Raw genomic sequence first — 13,385 nt, forward strand, 5'->3', positions numbered from 1 at the left:
CGTGTGACGCAGCGTCATCATTGGGCAGAAACTTTAAATGTGATCATCTTTGAGTCTGAGAGCAGGCAAAGTTCTACTTCTTTCCCCGGTTTTCTTCCCTCTCTTAATTTTTTTCTCCAATGGCGGTCGGAATTCTATCCCACCCCTCCATCAAAGACGGATGGTTTGTTGAAAAGAACGAAATGTGGCCCGGTCAAGGTAAATAAAACTGCGTCAGCTGGTGCCAGGGAAAGTCTGGAAAAAAAAAAAGGAAACTTGTTATTTCTAACCTTCGGAACATCTATGCAGCCATGGCCATTGAGGTCAAACAGATTTTACACCACGAAAAGTCGCAATATCAAGATGTGCTTGTATTTCAATCTACTCAATATGGAAACGTTCTCGTCCTCGACAACGTCGTACAAGCGACCGAGCGCGATGAATTCTCGTGCGTAAATCTGCATTCCTGAATGTTCTTTTTCTTTCTTTTTTCTTTGAGCCACTGATGATGTGATAATATTCATATACATATAGGTACCAAGAAATGATCACCCACCTGGCCATGAACTCCCATCCAAACCCTAAAAAGGTAATAGACCGATAACAGCGATGTTCGATATTGCGAGTACTCATATATAAGCATAAAACTGACAATGCTCAGGTTCTTGTGATTGGCGGAGGAGACGGAGGTGTCTTGCGAGAAGTTGTCAAGCATGAGAGTGTAGAACTCGTTGAGCTGGTGGAAATCGATGAAGCTGTGCCTCGCGTGGCAAAGCAATATCTGCGCAATATGGCTGTTGGCTTTGACCACCCCAAGGTGAAATTAACAATCATGGATGGGTTTGAGTTCATCAAGGACAAGAAGAATGAATATGATGTGATTATCACAGACTCTTCAGATCCTGACGGTAAAGAGCACACATATATCCACCAACAATGAAACAATGAACCAGCTCGATTAACTCCCCGCATCTAAGGTCCTGCCGAATCTCTGTTCCAGAACGAATTTTTCAAACGACTCCACAGCGCCATGACCGAGCACGGCGTTTTTAGCACTCAAGCTGAATGCATGTGGTTGTACATTAAGGATATCAAGAGCGCGCTTGAGTACAACAGAACCCTGTACCCACAGGTGCAGTATGCTTACTCTTGCGTACCTTCCTATCCATGTGGTCAAATTGGCCACATCGTTTGCTCCAAAAACCCAAACATTGATTTGACTCGTCCTCTGCGACGATGGCCACCAGAGCAGGAAGCAAAACTTTTCAAATACTACAGCGCAGCCATGCACGAATCAGCGTTCGTCCTGCCTCAATTCGCCAAGCAGTATCTTTTCCCTAACAAGTAATCGCGTCCTAGCCATCGTCACCTCTATGCAAAATGGAAAGAGTGCGTAAATCTCGCCAAATCAACCCGTTGCCCTCCAAACACAAGACATTTGCAAATCTCTAGATAAATTCGCTACAGCTCATCAATAAATGCGAGGATAAAAGAAAGCAGATATTCATTTTTATTTGGTTTTTATATAGACAGAGAAGCTAAAGGGGCGAAAATGTATGTTACATGCAAGTTAAGCTGAGGGATAAAGTGACGAAAGGTTAGAATAGTTATTTATACAATCGGTAGTGCTGGTAAGTTTGATGGAAGGGACTTTTCAGTTTCGTTAGACTTGATTGTTGCTTTTGCTTCATGCCAAGGTCACAGAGTGTTTGTGAGAGAAAGATAGAATAGAGAGAATGGTTACGAAGGATTGAACTCGCCAGGCTGATTGTTGCTGCTGAAGTAACTGACTGGTATAACGGTCTGAATTAAGGCTTGCGGAATTCGAGCAGTACAGGGTATATAGCCTGGAAGGCTTGGTAGATCTCTTCACGGACCTTGGCACCAGTCAGCACAATCTTGCCAGAGACGAAAATAAGCAACACGATCTTGGGCTTGACCATACGATAAATGAGACCGGGGAACAACTCAGGTTCGTACTGAACAGATTGTCAGTAACCATTTGAAATCACTTGCACATACAAAGTGATCAATACTTACAGAACTGAAGTGACCGTGGGAGTAGGCGAGACCTTCAAGACGAATCGGGAACCGCACATCGCAAGAGCCCACAATGTTTTGAATTTTGAAATCAGTGAACTTGGATTGGAATCCCAACTTCTGAATGATTCTCGCGTATTTGCGCGCAGCCAACTTGGAATCGTCCTCAGACTTTGCACCAGTGACCACCATCTTGCCTGAGGCGAAGATCAACGCTGTCGTCTTTGGTTCTCGAATACGCATAATGACTGCAGCGAAACGCTATTCCAGTTTCAGATCTGATTCTTACAACACCTCAATAAAACAATTGTGTACCTTTGGATTGTACTCAGCGTTTCGAGCATGAAGAGCGATCGTCTTCAAATCCAAGCGACAATCCAAGTTGACGGTGGCCACAATGTTTCTATTCGACAATAGAATTAATAACACCATTCCAAAAACAGAAATAGTTCGATGGGTATATTCGTCGTTTATTATCGACTGTTGTATATCACCCGAACTACTTACTGTAACGTCGGAGTGATTCCTGCCACAGCGTAAGGGTTCTGATCTCTGCTCGGCGTAGGAGCATCGATAGGAGCAGGTGTACTCGGAACCGCAAACGGTGTGGTGGGGTTATGAGGTGTTGGAATAGAAGGAGTTGGCATTGCAGGAGTTTGCATAGCAGGTGTTTGAATTTTGAAGCCGGACATCGTTACAGCAGTAATTTCTTGATAGCAGTGAGAGACGTTACAGTATCGGGATCAGTGAGGAACAAGTAGTGCAGACAGTCAGTCAAGCCAGTCAGCCGCAAGCGACAAATTGCGGGAGAAAGTGCGAAGGAGCCGCCCTTTTTATACCTTTTTGGGTGGCTTAGCACGGAGGTTTAAATATCAAAACTGCGACAGTCGACGAGCACGTCTATTTGCGCCCATCTTTCCTTTCCCGATACTTTTTCAATCTCACTGTGCAGTGATCTTGTTACATTTTGTTATCCTAAACCACTATCGAATAATGATATTGAGTTAATGAGTTTAATCATCGAATGATCAATCTTAAGGTATCATTTTCAGGTTGGAGTATCTTCCGCACAGCAGCAGCACCTTGTTTCCAAGGAAGCTTGTGCAGGTAACCAATCAGATTGCATTTCGTGGATGAGGACATCCTAAGGGGCACATCCCACAAGAACGACTCCACCGTGAAGGTTGAAGCCAGGGAAAGCTGTCAAAATTCGGGAATCAAGGAGAAGAGATAAAAGCTGCTGGTGGTGAAAAAGGTTGTATCTGAGACAAAGTGAGGCATTCTTTTTTTCATTTCCCTTTTTCCATTCTTTTCTTCCTTGCGTGCATACAACTCCGCTGATGGTAACTGTTTATCTCCATCAACCTCGTGTGGCCCATGCGCAAGTAAAGTGAGATCCTTATCAGTAAAATCCCACGGCCATAATAACAAAGGAAGAAATTTTCAAATGTTTTTCTCAACGAACCGAACAGGGCAAAGGCGGGCCTAGCCCTATTTGGATGGCTGAAACCATGATCAAGCGGCGCCTGTTCTTTCTCCATGGAGACAATCCAGGCAATTTTCATACCAGACACGGAAACACGCCTAAATCCAAACAAGCACACAGAATATCGCATACAGATTTACGCAGCTGTGCGGAACTGGACAGTATGGAGGCGCTACTCTGAATTCTGCAAGCTCAATTCACAACTACGATCCTACTTTCCGAAACATCCACCACCTATACCATTACCTGGCAAGAGCATCTTCCCTTCAACATTTGGGCAACCAGACAAGATTGAGGAGCGTCGCCAAGGCTTGGAGAAATATCTCCGAGGTATGCTAAGCAGCAGAGATGATCGATGGCGAGAAACAAATGTATGGAAAGAATTCCTGGCCATTCCAACAGGCCGAGCGTTGAAGACGAACAATTGTAACCCGGAAAGCTGGCTTGATGAGTACAATCAACTTCAGAATATTGTGAGGCAAATCAGGTCACTGGTCAGTAAACGCACGACACATATAGCGCAGAGTGAGATATCAGCAGCGCACAATTGCACCATGCAAGGTAAAAAGTTATTACTATCTCTGTCGGCGCGTCTTTCCAATTTGGAAAACGGCGTGGATCAGGAGCAGTTAGCGGATGGTGAAGCAAGGCGACGTCAGGATATGCTCGAAGAGCTCAAGGAAGAGAAAGATGCGCTGATGAAGATCGTCAACTCCGGACGAGTTGTTGAAAAAGACAGTCAGCAGGCCAGTGAGCAGAAAAGGCAACAGCTGGTTGAGTCACCGCGGAAAGGCGGTCGACGTGCATTTGGTCCTCAGGCAGCACAACATATTCTGGCACGTGAAACACAAGAAACGCGCGGTCTAGATAACGAGGGTCTTGTCAACTATCAGAAACAAGTTATGCAAGATCAGGATCAGCACATAGAGCAATTTAGCGCTATTTTAACTCGCCAAAGGCAACTTGGACTAACGATCGGGGATGAGCTGAAGAACCAGAGCCATATCCTGGACGACTTGGACGACGACGTTGGACGCACAGGCAACAAACTCAAGGCGGCAAAGAAGAAGCTTGTAAGCATAAAATAAAAGAGGCTAAAGCCGGTCCAAATAGACTTTTGAACCGGTCTATATGCATTTTGATAACTTTCTTTTCCTGTTTTAATAATGAAGCGTGCGTTCTATAGAAACAATCTATTTATAGATTTTCCCGACTGTTGCAAAAATGTGTCTTTGTTCTAACCGGTTTGGCAGAATATAACAAAAGAACTGAATGATCTGCATACCGATTCGATCTATAAGCTGCAAGACGCTATTACCAGTGATCCAGTGTTACAGAAATTAAAAGTACCTAGCTGCGTACACTTGCAAAGAAGGAGACAACAGGGGAAAAGCCCTGCTGCAAATTGAAACACAAAAGAAACATTTGCATCTTTCTCTCCCCCCACCCTCTCTTTCGTTCTTCCCCCTTTTTCCGTTAGCCTTCTCTCGCGCGTCAACGCGTCCTTTACCTTTTTACTGCAAAACACCAATGAACAGCGAAGTCGAAGCTAGAAACACGAATACCAACGGTTCCAAAGCCAACTTTAAAGCAATTGTGGCACCGGGATTCACAATTGGTGTTGTCGAGGACAGAAACAAGCGATGTCGTCGAACAATGGAGGATGCACATTCATACGTCACCAACTTTGCTGGTGTACCTCGACAAGGCTTTTTTGCCATCTTCGACGGGCATGCTGGAAAAGCAACTGCCGAGTGGTGCGGCCAAAACTTCCACAAGGTATATTCATAAAGGACGTTTACTTGGTTTCCTTGTCAACCGGCTCGCTTTTTCTCACAACTCTTTGTACAGACATTTGCCGATTGTCTCGAACAGAACAAGGGCAAACCCGTTCCAGAAATTCTAAACACTGCTTTCCTCGAGGTCGATCGACAAGTAAACGAAAGTGAAGGCAAGTCGTCCGGCTGCACTGCAGTCGTAGCGTTTGTCCAGGTCAAAGGTGATAAGGTCAGAAAGGAAGACGAGATACCTCAATATTAGTATATTTTCTATATGCTGACAATATTGTCTTTAGCGATATTTGTACACTGGAAATGTAGGCGATGCACGGGCAGTACTAAGGTATGCATACCAATTTTATGCCAATTTGCACTGTAGGCTAATTTGTCGTTTGTCAGCCGTAAAGGCAAAGCTGTGCGTTTATCGTATGACCATAAGGGCTCGGACGCTCAGGAAGCGAAACGAATCACTGATTTGGGTGGATTTATGATGAATAATCGAGTTAATGGTGTCTTGGCCGTGACAAGATCGCTGGGTGATCGTGTCATGAAAGAGTTCGTTGTTGGTAACCCTTATACCACGGAAACCGAACTTGGAGAAGGAGATGACTTTCTGATCCTCGCCTGTGATGGGGTAATGTCTCTATTTTGCTACTGAGTCATTTTCTTTTACAACAACTGCTAATATCTAATATGAATATCATTAGTTATGGGATGTCTGTGAAGATCAAGATGCAGTTGATTTGATCAAAGATATAGAGAATCCTCAGGAAGCGAGTCAAAAACTACTGGACCACGCATTGGCAAACTTCAGCACCGACAACCTCAGTATCCTTGTCGTCCGTTTCTAACTACGAATTATCGTATGCTCCTCCCTATTCGAAGATCATGCAACCATGACTACAACTGGATCTCCTTTTTATTTCCAACAAGCAACTTTTTCGTTTGGGTTCTCATTGCCGTGAATTTTATTCCTGTCTCCCCACCCATCCCCGCTTCTTCTGTACAATACTCAATAATATGTTCTTTGTATCATCACACGTTCACACACCCTGCATACACGCACACTCTCTCTCGTAATACCGGCCTTGCGTAGGAAATGTTGATTACAGTGCTGGAAGTTGCCTGTTCTCGGAAATAATGTCTATATGAAATGCATTGCAAGCTGTAGCGTCATTGCATATACAAAACGACGTCTTCAGTTCAAGCTGGGAAATAGCAAAGAATAGGTAGCATTTGCTATTTAGAAATGCCGACCATAAAATCTTGGTAGGTATCTTCTGCCTGCTGTTCCCGACATCAAAATACAGATTTGGTAGGAACTGGAACTGACTACCAAGCTATCTAAAGCAATTAAAAACGAAGAGTTCAGAATAGTATTCGCAAAGAAACGTGGCAGGGCAAGCACAAGCTGCATTCGGCAAAACTTTCCCCGTGCTGCGGTATGCTGTGCGACGACAGCTGAAATCGGTTAATATGCTCAGAGATCATAAAATGAAAACTTCCGTTTTCATCCACTTTCTGTCTACATTCTTTCCAGGTCTCCTCCGATATGTCGTCCTTCAATATCATTCTAGGGTTTGTTTTACGCAATAGCGACAAATTCACACTCCTAAGCTCAAGTACTATATGACTCTCGCGCAGAACTGCTGTCTTTGGCAAAGGCGACCCAATCCCTGGAGGTCTATGCGACGTAAATGCCATAAAAAACATCATCGACACATTTTGTGAATATGGATATAAAGAATTGGGTATATAGATAGGAAGTATGGTTTATTCCTAGCTGTCCGTGATTAAGCCTTGGATTCCAACGTAGATACATCGCGCGTGTACTGCAAAGGCACGTCCGAAGAGGTAAAGCATTTGCCAAGCAAAACTCGATATTCACCAGAATAGGCTCCAACCGCCTATTGGTGCTACGCATACTAGATCCTAGCTGAAATCGAGGCAACGAACAAGTGTAAAGTGTCTACCAAAGTAGCTCCCTTTCCGCCAGGAACATTTCAGCCAGATCGGTTGAAAGCAACATTTTATGAGTCCTTGAAAACCTTGCGACTGGATAAAGTTGACATTCTCTATCTTCATGCGCCGGTGAGTTATGCGAATTTTATATATGCACTATTCCGCATAAACTTTTCGCTCATTACGCAAGCAACGCTGATATCATACACCTTAGGATCACACAGTTCCCATCCGCGCTACACTGCGGGCTATCCAGGACCTGTACGAGGAAGGACGCTTTGCTCGTGTAAGTTATAAATAAGTACTGCTGTAAAAGAAAAAGGATATGCTTGCAAAACGTATTATCGCGATCATAGTTCGGGTTGTCGAACTTTGCATCTTGGCAAGTGAGTGCCGTGTGGGAAATCATGAACGAACGAGGCTGGGTGAAGCCTACCGTGTATCAAGGAATGTACAATGCTCTTCTCCGAGATGCAGAGCGGGAGCTATTCCCCTGTCTGCGTAGATACAACATCCGCTTTTACGCACATACGATCCTTGCCTGCGGCTTACTCGGACACGACTACAAAGGTGTAGATATTCATCGCACTGATAACCAAGAGGATGCATACTCTTTTGGATCTTCGACTTGGCAGAGTGCATTGTAGGGCATTGCTTCGAATTCATCATATTGCAACACATGAACACATGGATATTTTAACAAACGCTGTAGGTATCCTGGAAAGTACTGGAATCAATACTTCTTTAAATCTGTGGCGAATGTTCATGACGTTGCAAGCAAGGCAGGTATCTCCCCATCCGACATAGCTATTCGTTGGTTGGTATATCACTCGAATTTGAAACCAGAGTTTAATGATGGTAAGGTCTGGAAAAGTTCTAAAAGTTTATACTTGCTTTACTTTGAACCCGTCATCTGTTAGCCATTATCATTGGAGCGACTGCCGTTGAGCATGTTAGAAACAACAGCAAAGCAGTCGGCCAAGGACCACTACCAGATTCCATTGTAAAAGCTCTAGATAGGGCTTGGAAGGCTGCTATGTTTCAAGGACCATCTTACTTTGTCTAAGGACAGCAGACACCAGCTTTCTAAATTAATGTGATTTACAATAATTAAACATAGTCATTGAACATACAGTGAAAAAGAAAAGCGAGGTTAAAATGAAATCTAGGATTCTTCAGTACCAGTAAATAAACTACCTGCTCTATGCCACAAAATTCGAGCCTCATATAATCTACCTTGATCGTTGGTTATAAAGCAAGGTAACCCCTGCAAGCGTGAAATACAAGGCTTGAATTTTTACGAACGATATATGGCTGATTGACGATAGGTTGTTGATTTGTGTTTCCATACTTGAGGATTCAAAGCAGTATAAAAAAGGGTCCAGAGGATAGTCGTCCACTTCAGTGTAGCAGCGTAGGGTTGTGCCGCAGACTGATGCAATTGAATCGAATCCATTGGCTATTTGATCCAGACATTGTAACCATATCAATTGCACTCATTTGCTCGAGATTTTAGTCTAGGATTTTCTTGTCCAATCTTCATGGGACTCGCTCACTAAATTTGATAAGCATACTCATTATACAGAGAAAACTTTACCATTGGCATTAGATAAGATGGATAATACAACCTAAAGCTGCTATAAATGGGATGTAAATGTCGAGGCTAACTGCAAAGCCCCACAATTTCAGGTAACTGCACTCCCACAGCATCCAGCGAAAAATGATATTGCAAGCATGACTGACGACGAATGACAATATCAAGTGAGTTTTTGTTATTATGTAGGCAACGAGCTCCATACAGGTACGACAGTGTTAGTCATCAAGCAGGAAACCTGCATATTTAGATTCTTTGATTGTTTGCAAAGATTGCTGCTTTAGATAATCAACTGAGCTTAGCTGAGAAATGGCAAATATACGAGCCGAGATACGAAGAAAGTTTACAAGGTTTATCCTAGCCGAATGACAACCTTGGTACTATTTAAGGCCTTCATTCGCGTTCAACGGACATCTTCTCTGCTTTCGCACGGACTTTTCCACTCTTATTTCAGCATAAAACAATGCCTAACAAAGTTAATATTATTCTAGGTTAGACAAAGCTACGTATTTTCTATCATGGAGTACTTATTGAATACTTGGATGCTTAAATTCTCTGCATCTACAGCACTGGCGGCTTTGGCAAAGGCGAACATTCGCGTATCAACAATCCCGAGGATGCAAGAAAGATCATTACTTTGTTCGCTGACCACGGTCATTCCGAACTAATACTATATCGCGTCCTTGCACCTTTCTAGATGGTAATGCTTACTAATATATCCAAGATTCTGCTCGCGTTTATGGTTTTGGTACAACGGAACAGGTAGACATCAGATTGTCTCTTCTGAGTACCTTCCTGAAGACTGATCATGGGAACGTGCCTTCTACCTTAACCTATGTATATCTTAGCTGCTTGGAGAGATCGACGCACCCAGCAAGTACAAAGTCTCAACCAAGGTTGCGCCATATGTGCCTGGCACCTTCCAGCCTGATAAGCTCAAGAGTGTATTCCAAAAATCCTTGGATGCACTCAAGACGGAGAAGGTCCATTTGTTCTATTTGCATGCACCCGTAAGTGTAATGTTATCCTATTTATCCTATCCGGTCAGAGGATTCACGACTCGTGCTAATTTTTCAGGATCGCACGGTTCCCATCGAAGATATCTTGAGCGCTGTTCAAGAGCTATATGAACAAGGAAAGTTTGAAGAGGCAAGTAGGATATCCTGGTTTATCATGTAGGCACGTTGTAAGCTTACATATATGTCTGTTTACTGCGTAGTTTGGTCTGTCCAACTACTTTGCGTGGGAAGTCAGTGCTATTTGCGAATACATGAAGCACAAGAATTGGGTTATGCCTACAGTCTACCAAGGACATTACAATGCATTCATGCGCACGATCGAGCCAGCGCTTGTACCCTGCTTTAGGCAATATAATATACGTTTCTATGCGTACAGTCCTTTGTCAGGCGGTATCGTGGATCCTAAGAACAGAGGGAATGCTAACAGTTCAGGCGGCTGCTTCGATCCTAAAGGCCCTTATAGCCAGCACTATCGCTCTCTTTACTGGAAACAGGGCTACTTTGACACTCTTGACCTTCGAACAAGGTTTCTCAAAGAAATGGACTGGACTCAACTGACGTTGTGCTTCGATGGCTCGTCCACCACTCCCAGGTAAGCCGAGAGAAAGGCGATGGCAGGTCACACTTACATTGTTTTTGACTCATTACTAACATTTCGTCTATAGGAATCATACTTGGTGGATCTTCGTACGAGCATATCAAGAATAATCTTGATGCTACAGAACAAGGTCCGCTTCCAGATGACGTTCTGAAAGCAATCGAAGAAGCTTGGGAAATCGCGAAACCTCATTGCAGAAAACACTTTGTGTAAATGTAATCATTAGCCCTAGCGTGATTAAAGTATGTAGTCGATCATTAAAGTTGATGCTGGAAGATCGTCGTCTTTGTACGTCCGAAAAGCTTTTAGCTTATTGGAACTTTTGAGCTAATCTCATGTCTCTCACACTAATTTGTTTGAAAGTCAATTTCAAGGACGATCGAGAACAAACTAAAAACTTTGGTCGCAATTCCAGCTAATAACAAGTAATTTTTAAAATGCTCTTTTTTTTTCGTCATTTCTTTACACAAAAAGTATGGTACATGCGAGTGTGGAAGATGAAGGAAGGGTCAGTGCTATACAACGCGAGAACAAAGGGAGTCTGGATATATATCTCGAGAAAACTAGCCACCATATCGTCCTATTTCATTCTTAGGTAGCGCCGGTGGGGAAGATGCCGGTGGGGATGAGTGATGCATAGTTGCTCGCCATACCAGTAATACCGGAGAGTGCCTGAAACCAAAACATATACAACTGTTTAGTTATGCCAAGCCCCTAAATATCTAAAACGAAAACTCTGTCGTACCTGGGTTGGACAGTCGATATTTGCGCTCTGTGATATCGTTGGAGTGATGGGAATGCCGATAATCTTCAGTGTAGGCTTCACGTTGTAGTTGATCTTGATCTGGCTGGATGAACCACCGGTCAAACCGCACTTGCTCATCATGTCAGCAGCTATAGCTTTTGTCTCTTCTGAAGATGCATCAATTTGAAGGTTGAAAGGGAAGCTGATATTTGTTGTTGCTTGCTTTGCGATGTGCACGTCGTCAAGTTCGCCACCACCGATAGAAACAGTATCGTAATTCGGGTAATAAGCCTAAGTATAATTGGATTGGTTTTTTTTAGCTTTTCCTACTCTCGTCAACGCCACATGATGCCAAAAAGATGCATTGCCACGTTACCTCCGCCACGATTTTCTCAAAGGTGACGCTTTCGACGTTTGGATTGTCAACGGAGATGGATAGCGTGAAATTCATGGTAATGTTAGAGCCGGAAAGGTTGACTTGAGGTTCGCCTTCAATGCCATTGAAAGTGACATTCGGGGTTTTGAAAAGTGCTGCCAAGACACCAATCACGATAGCAAGTGCTATAATTATCAAAAACAAAATGCAGCAAAGATATCTCATCCATCGAGGCAAGCATGTGCAACATCCGCAGCAAATCTTGTCCATGCAAGTGCGCCGCTTGCGTTCCTCAGGAACAGGTAAAAGATCGTGTTCGTCGTCCGAGTCGTAGTGTCCTGTCAGTTTAACATCTGACATGCTTTGACGGTTGTTGTGCCAGCTCATCGCTGCTTCGTTGTGATAGAGTGCAGCTTCCATAGACTCGCGATGTCGTCGGTCTTCCTGATGATCAAAGGGCGTTGGGGGATATGTAGTACTATGAGGCGAGGTATAACCAGTATGATCGTATGCATTTCTCATCGGAGGTGCGTTTTGAGAGTGTCCGTGAAGCGGTGGCGGTGGCGGAGCACCGTAGTAATCATCGCGGTCGTACACAGACATAGAAGATAATGGGCAGTAAAAAGGAATAAGAGAAAAAGAGAGAGGAAAAGAGAGAAAAAAGCAGTAGATTTAAAACCGAAGAACACCTGGACCTATTTTTTTAGCGAAAGTGCCTCGAGACCATCATCGTTCCGAACCCGAACATAGCAGAAAAAAACATGTTCTAAATTTAGCATAATAACAGATCCATTTTGGACCTGCCTTTGCCAAGCCTGCAACATTCGGGTTTCGAAAGTTCCGTTTCGCAGCATCAGAGAATTTTGTTCAATCCTTTGTCAGGAAGGAAAGCGAAGACTGTGCTTGTTACTGTTGGAAACATGGATCGACATGGCCTCCAACAGTAAGGAAACCTTGACGTCAGTGTTTCATCTCCGATTTTCATGCCTGCCTTTGGCGGGCAAAACATGCGTCCATCTTTCTTCCTCCTTCACCCCACACTTTCTTACTACACGTATACGCTTTTCATATATCGCTACCATGACATTCAACTACTCAAGTATTTGTATGTAATATGAAAACATGCTCATTACTCTATCTCTCAGCGGTTTTTCTGATCTGGAATTCGATAGTTATCGGCGCTGTATTCTTATTCCTTGTCAATGCACTAACGCGTTTCGGCGTCGTCGGTGGACATTGGGCCGAAGCTATGAACCAAGATAAAGGAGTATCAGACTGGTCACACCAGAAATCAGCAAAACGGGCAAGGGATGACAGCATTGTGGATCAGACCGTGGAGTTTGTATTGTATGCTATAAAGGCAAGTCTATAAATCAGTGCTGCAGTCCCTTTGTAATTGATGCAGGAAGTGTAGAGATGGAACAGAAGCTAACATCCGATATAGACTTTCTTCGTAATGGGAGTTATGAACCTGACTGATGTTGATTGCTACACACACGCGATACAACTCGGCCTGTTCTTCTTCATTGCGTATATTGTACCCGAGCTCTATCAAGCTTACATTTGGGAGGAAAGACCACAAAATCTGGTATTGATCAAGGCTGTGCAAGGACTCTTAAGTACGGCTGGTCTCACGACATTGTTGTATGGTTTTGGAACGAGCATTGTTTGAAACATAGAACGGTTCAAGAATTCACCGAAGCATTGTGTACAGCTCTCTCATCCTGTCTCTCTCCCTCCTCTTACTTTTTGAATTTGTTAGTGATCATGTCGGGATAATTCTTGATTTCTGCTGGAGTAAAGTTTTT

General features: G+C 43.6%; 8 protein-coding genes across 8 annotated transcripts; 6 read left to right on the top strand and 2 right to left on the bottom strand.

Moving 5' to 3' along the window:
* Positions 1-119: 119 nt before the first annotated feature.
* Positions 120-1,327, top strand: VTP01DRAFT_6593 (uncharacterized protein; the record flags this gene model as incomplete). The annotated part of the gene is made up of 5 exons (XM_069385511.1): positions 120-198; positions 289-427; positions 514-568; positions 641-887; positions 957-1,327. The coding sequence occupies 5 exons, from the start codon at positions 120-122 to the stop codon at positions 1,325-1,327; spliced, it is 891 nt and encodes a 296-aa protein (XP_069242966.1).
* Positions 1,328-1,787: 460 nt separating this feature from the next.
* VTP01DRAFT_6594 (uncharacterized protein) lies at positions 1,788-2,711 on the bottom strand (the record flags this gene model as incomplete). Its single annotated transcript, XM_069385512.1, has 4 exons — positions 1,788-1,958; positions 2,020-2,280; positions 2,335-2,422; positions 2,527-2,711. 4 exons carry the CDS (start codon positions 2,709-2,711, stop codon positions 1,788-1,790), a joined length of 705 nt encoding a protein of 234 aa, XP_069242967.1.
* Positions 2,712-3,558: 847 nt separating this feature from the next.
* VTP01DRAFT_6595 (uncharacterized protein) lies at positions 3,559-4,593 on the top strand (the record flags this gene model as incomplete). The annotated part of the gene is made up of 1 exon (XM_069385513.1): positions 3,559-4,593. The coding sequence occupies one exon, from the start codon at positions 3,559-3,561 to the stop codon at positions 4,591-4,593; it is 1,035 nt and encodes a 344-aa protein (XP_069242968.1).
* A 442-nt stretch (positions 4,594-5,035) lies between these two features.
* VTP01DRAFT_6596 (uncharacterized protein) lies at positions 5,036-6,134 on the top strand (the record flags this gene model as incomplete). The annotated part of the gene is made up of 5 exons (XM_069385514.1): positions 5,036-5,284; positions 5,357-5,512; positions 5,580-5,626; positions 5,683-5,917; positions 5,991-6,134. The coding sequence occupies 5 exons, from the start codon at positions 5,036-5,038 to the stop codon at positions 6,132-6,134; spliced, it is 831 nt and encodes a 276-aa protein (XP_069242969.1).
* A 701-nt stretch (positions 6,135-6,835) lies between these two features.
* Positions 6,836-8,311, top strand: VTP01DRAFT_6597 (uncharacterized protein; the record flags this gene model as incomplete). The annotated part of the gene is made up of 7 exons (XM_069385515.1): positions 6,836-6,861; positions 6,928-6,976; positions 7,213-7,374; positions 7,460-7,531; positions 7,602-7,888; positions 7,958-8,103; positions 8,166-8,311. The coding sequence occupies 7 exons, from the start codon at positions 6,836-6,838 to the stop codon at positions 8,309-8,311; spliced, it is 888 nt and encodes a 295-aa protein (XP_069242970.1).
* A 1,225-nt stretch (positions 8,312-9,536) lies between these two features.
* On the top strand, positions 9,537-10,566 carry VTP01DRAFT_6598 (uncharacterized protein; the record flags this gene model as incomplete). Its single annotated transcript, XM_069385516.1, has 5 exons — positions 9,537-9,587; positions 9,688-9,849; positions 9,917-9,988; positions 10,059-10,450; positions 10,524-10,566. 5 exons carry the CDS (start codon positions 9,537-9,539, stop codon positions 10,564-10,566), a joined length of 720 nt encoding a protein of 239 aa, XP_069242971.1.
* Positions 10,567-11,047: 481 nt separating this feature from the next.
* Positions 11,048-12,180, bottom strand: VTP01DRAFT_6599 (uncharacterized protein; the record flags this gene model as incomplete). The annotated part of the gene is made up of 3 exons (XM_069385517.1): positions 11,048-11,128; positions 11,202-11,492; positions 11,578-12,180. The coding sequence occupies 3 exons, from the start codon at positions 12,178-12,180 to the stop codon at positions 11,048-11,050; spliced, it is 975 nt and encodes a 324-aa protein (XP_069242972.1).
* Positions 12,181-12,507: 327 nt separating this feature from the next.
* On the top strand, positions 12,508-13,249 carry VTP01DRAFT_6600 (uncharacterized protein; the record flags this gene model as incomplete). Its single annotated transcript, XM_069385520.1, has 3 exons — positions 12,508-12,682; positions 12,750-12,937; positions 13,022-13,249. 3 exons carry the CDS (start codon positions 12,508-12,510, stop codon positions 13,247-13,249), a joined length of 591 nt encoding a protein of 196 aa, XP_069242973.1.
* Between the last annotated feature and the right edge of the window lie 136 nt (positions 13,250-13,385).

This window comes from Rhizomucor pusillus, assembly GCF_041956525.1.
Source record: "Rhizomucor pusillus strain CBS 183.67 unplaced genomic scaffold VTP01scaffold_3, whole genome shotgun sequence".
Taxonomy (NCBI): domain Eukaryota; kingdom Fungi; phylum Mucoromycota; class Mucoromycetes; order Mucorales; family Lichtheimiaceae; genus Rhizomucor; species Rhizomucor pusillus.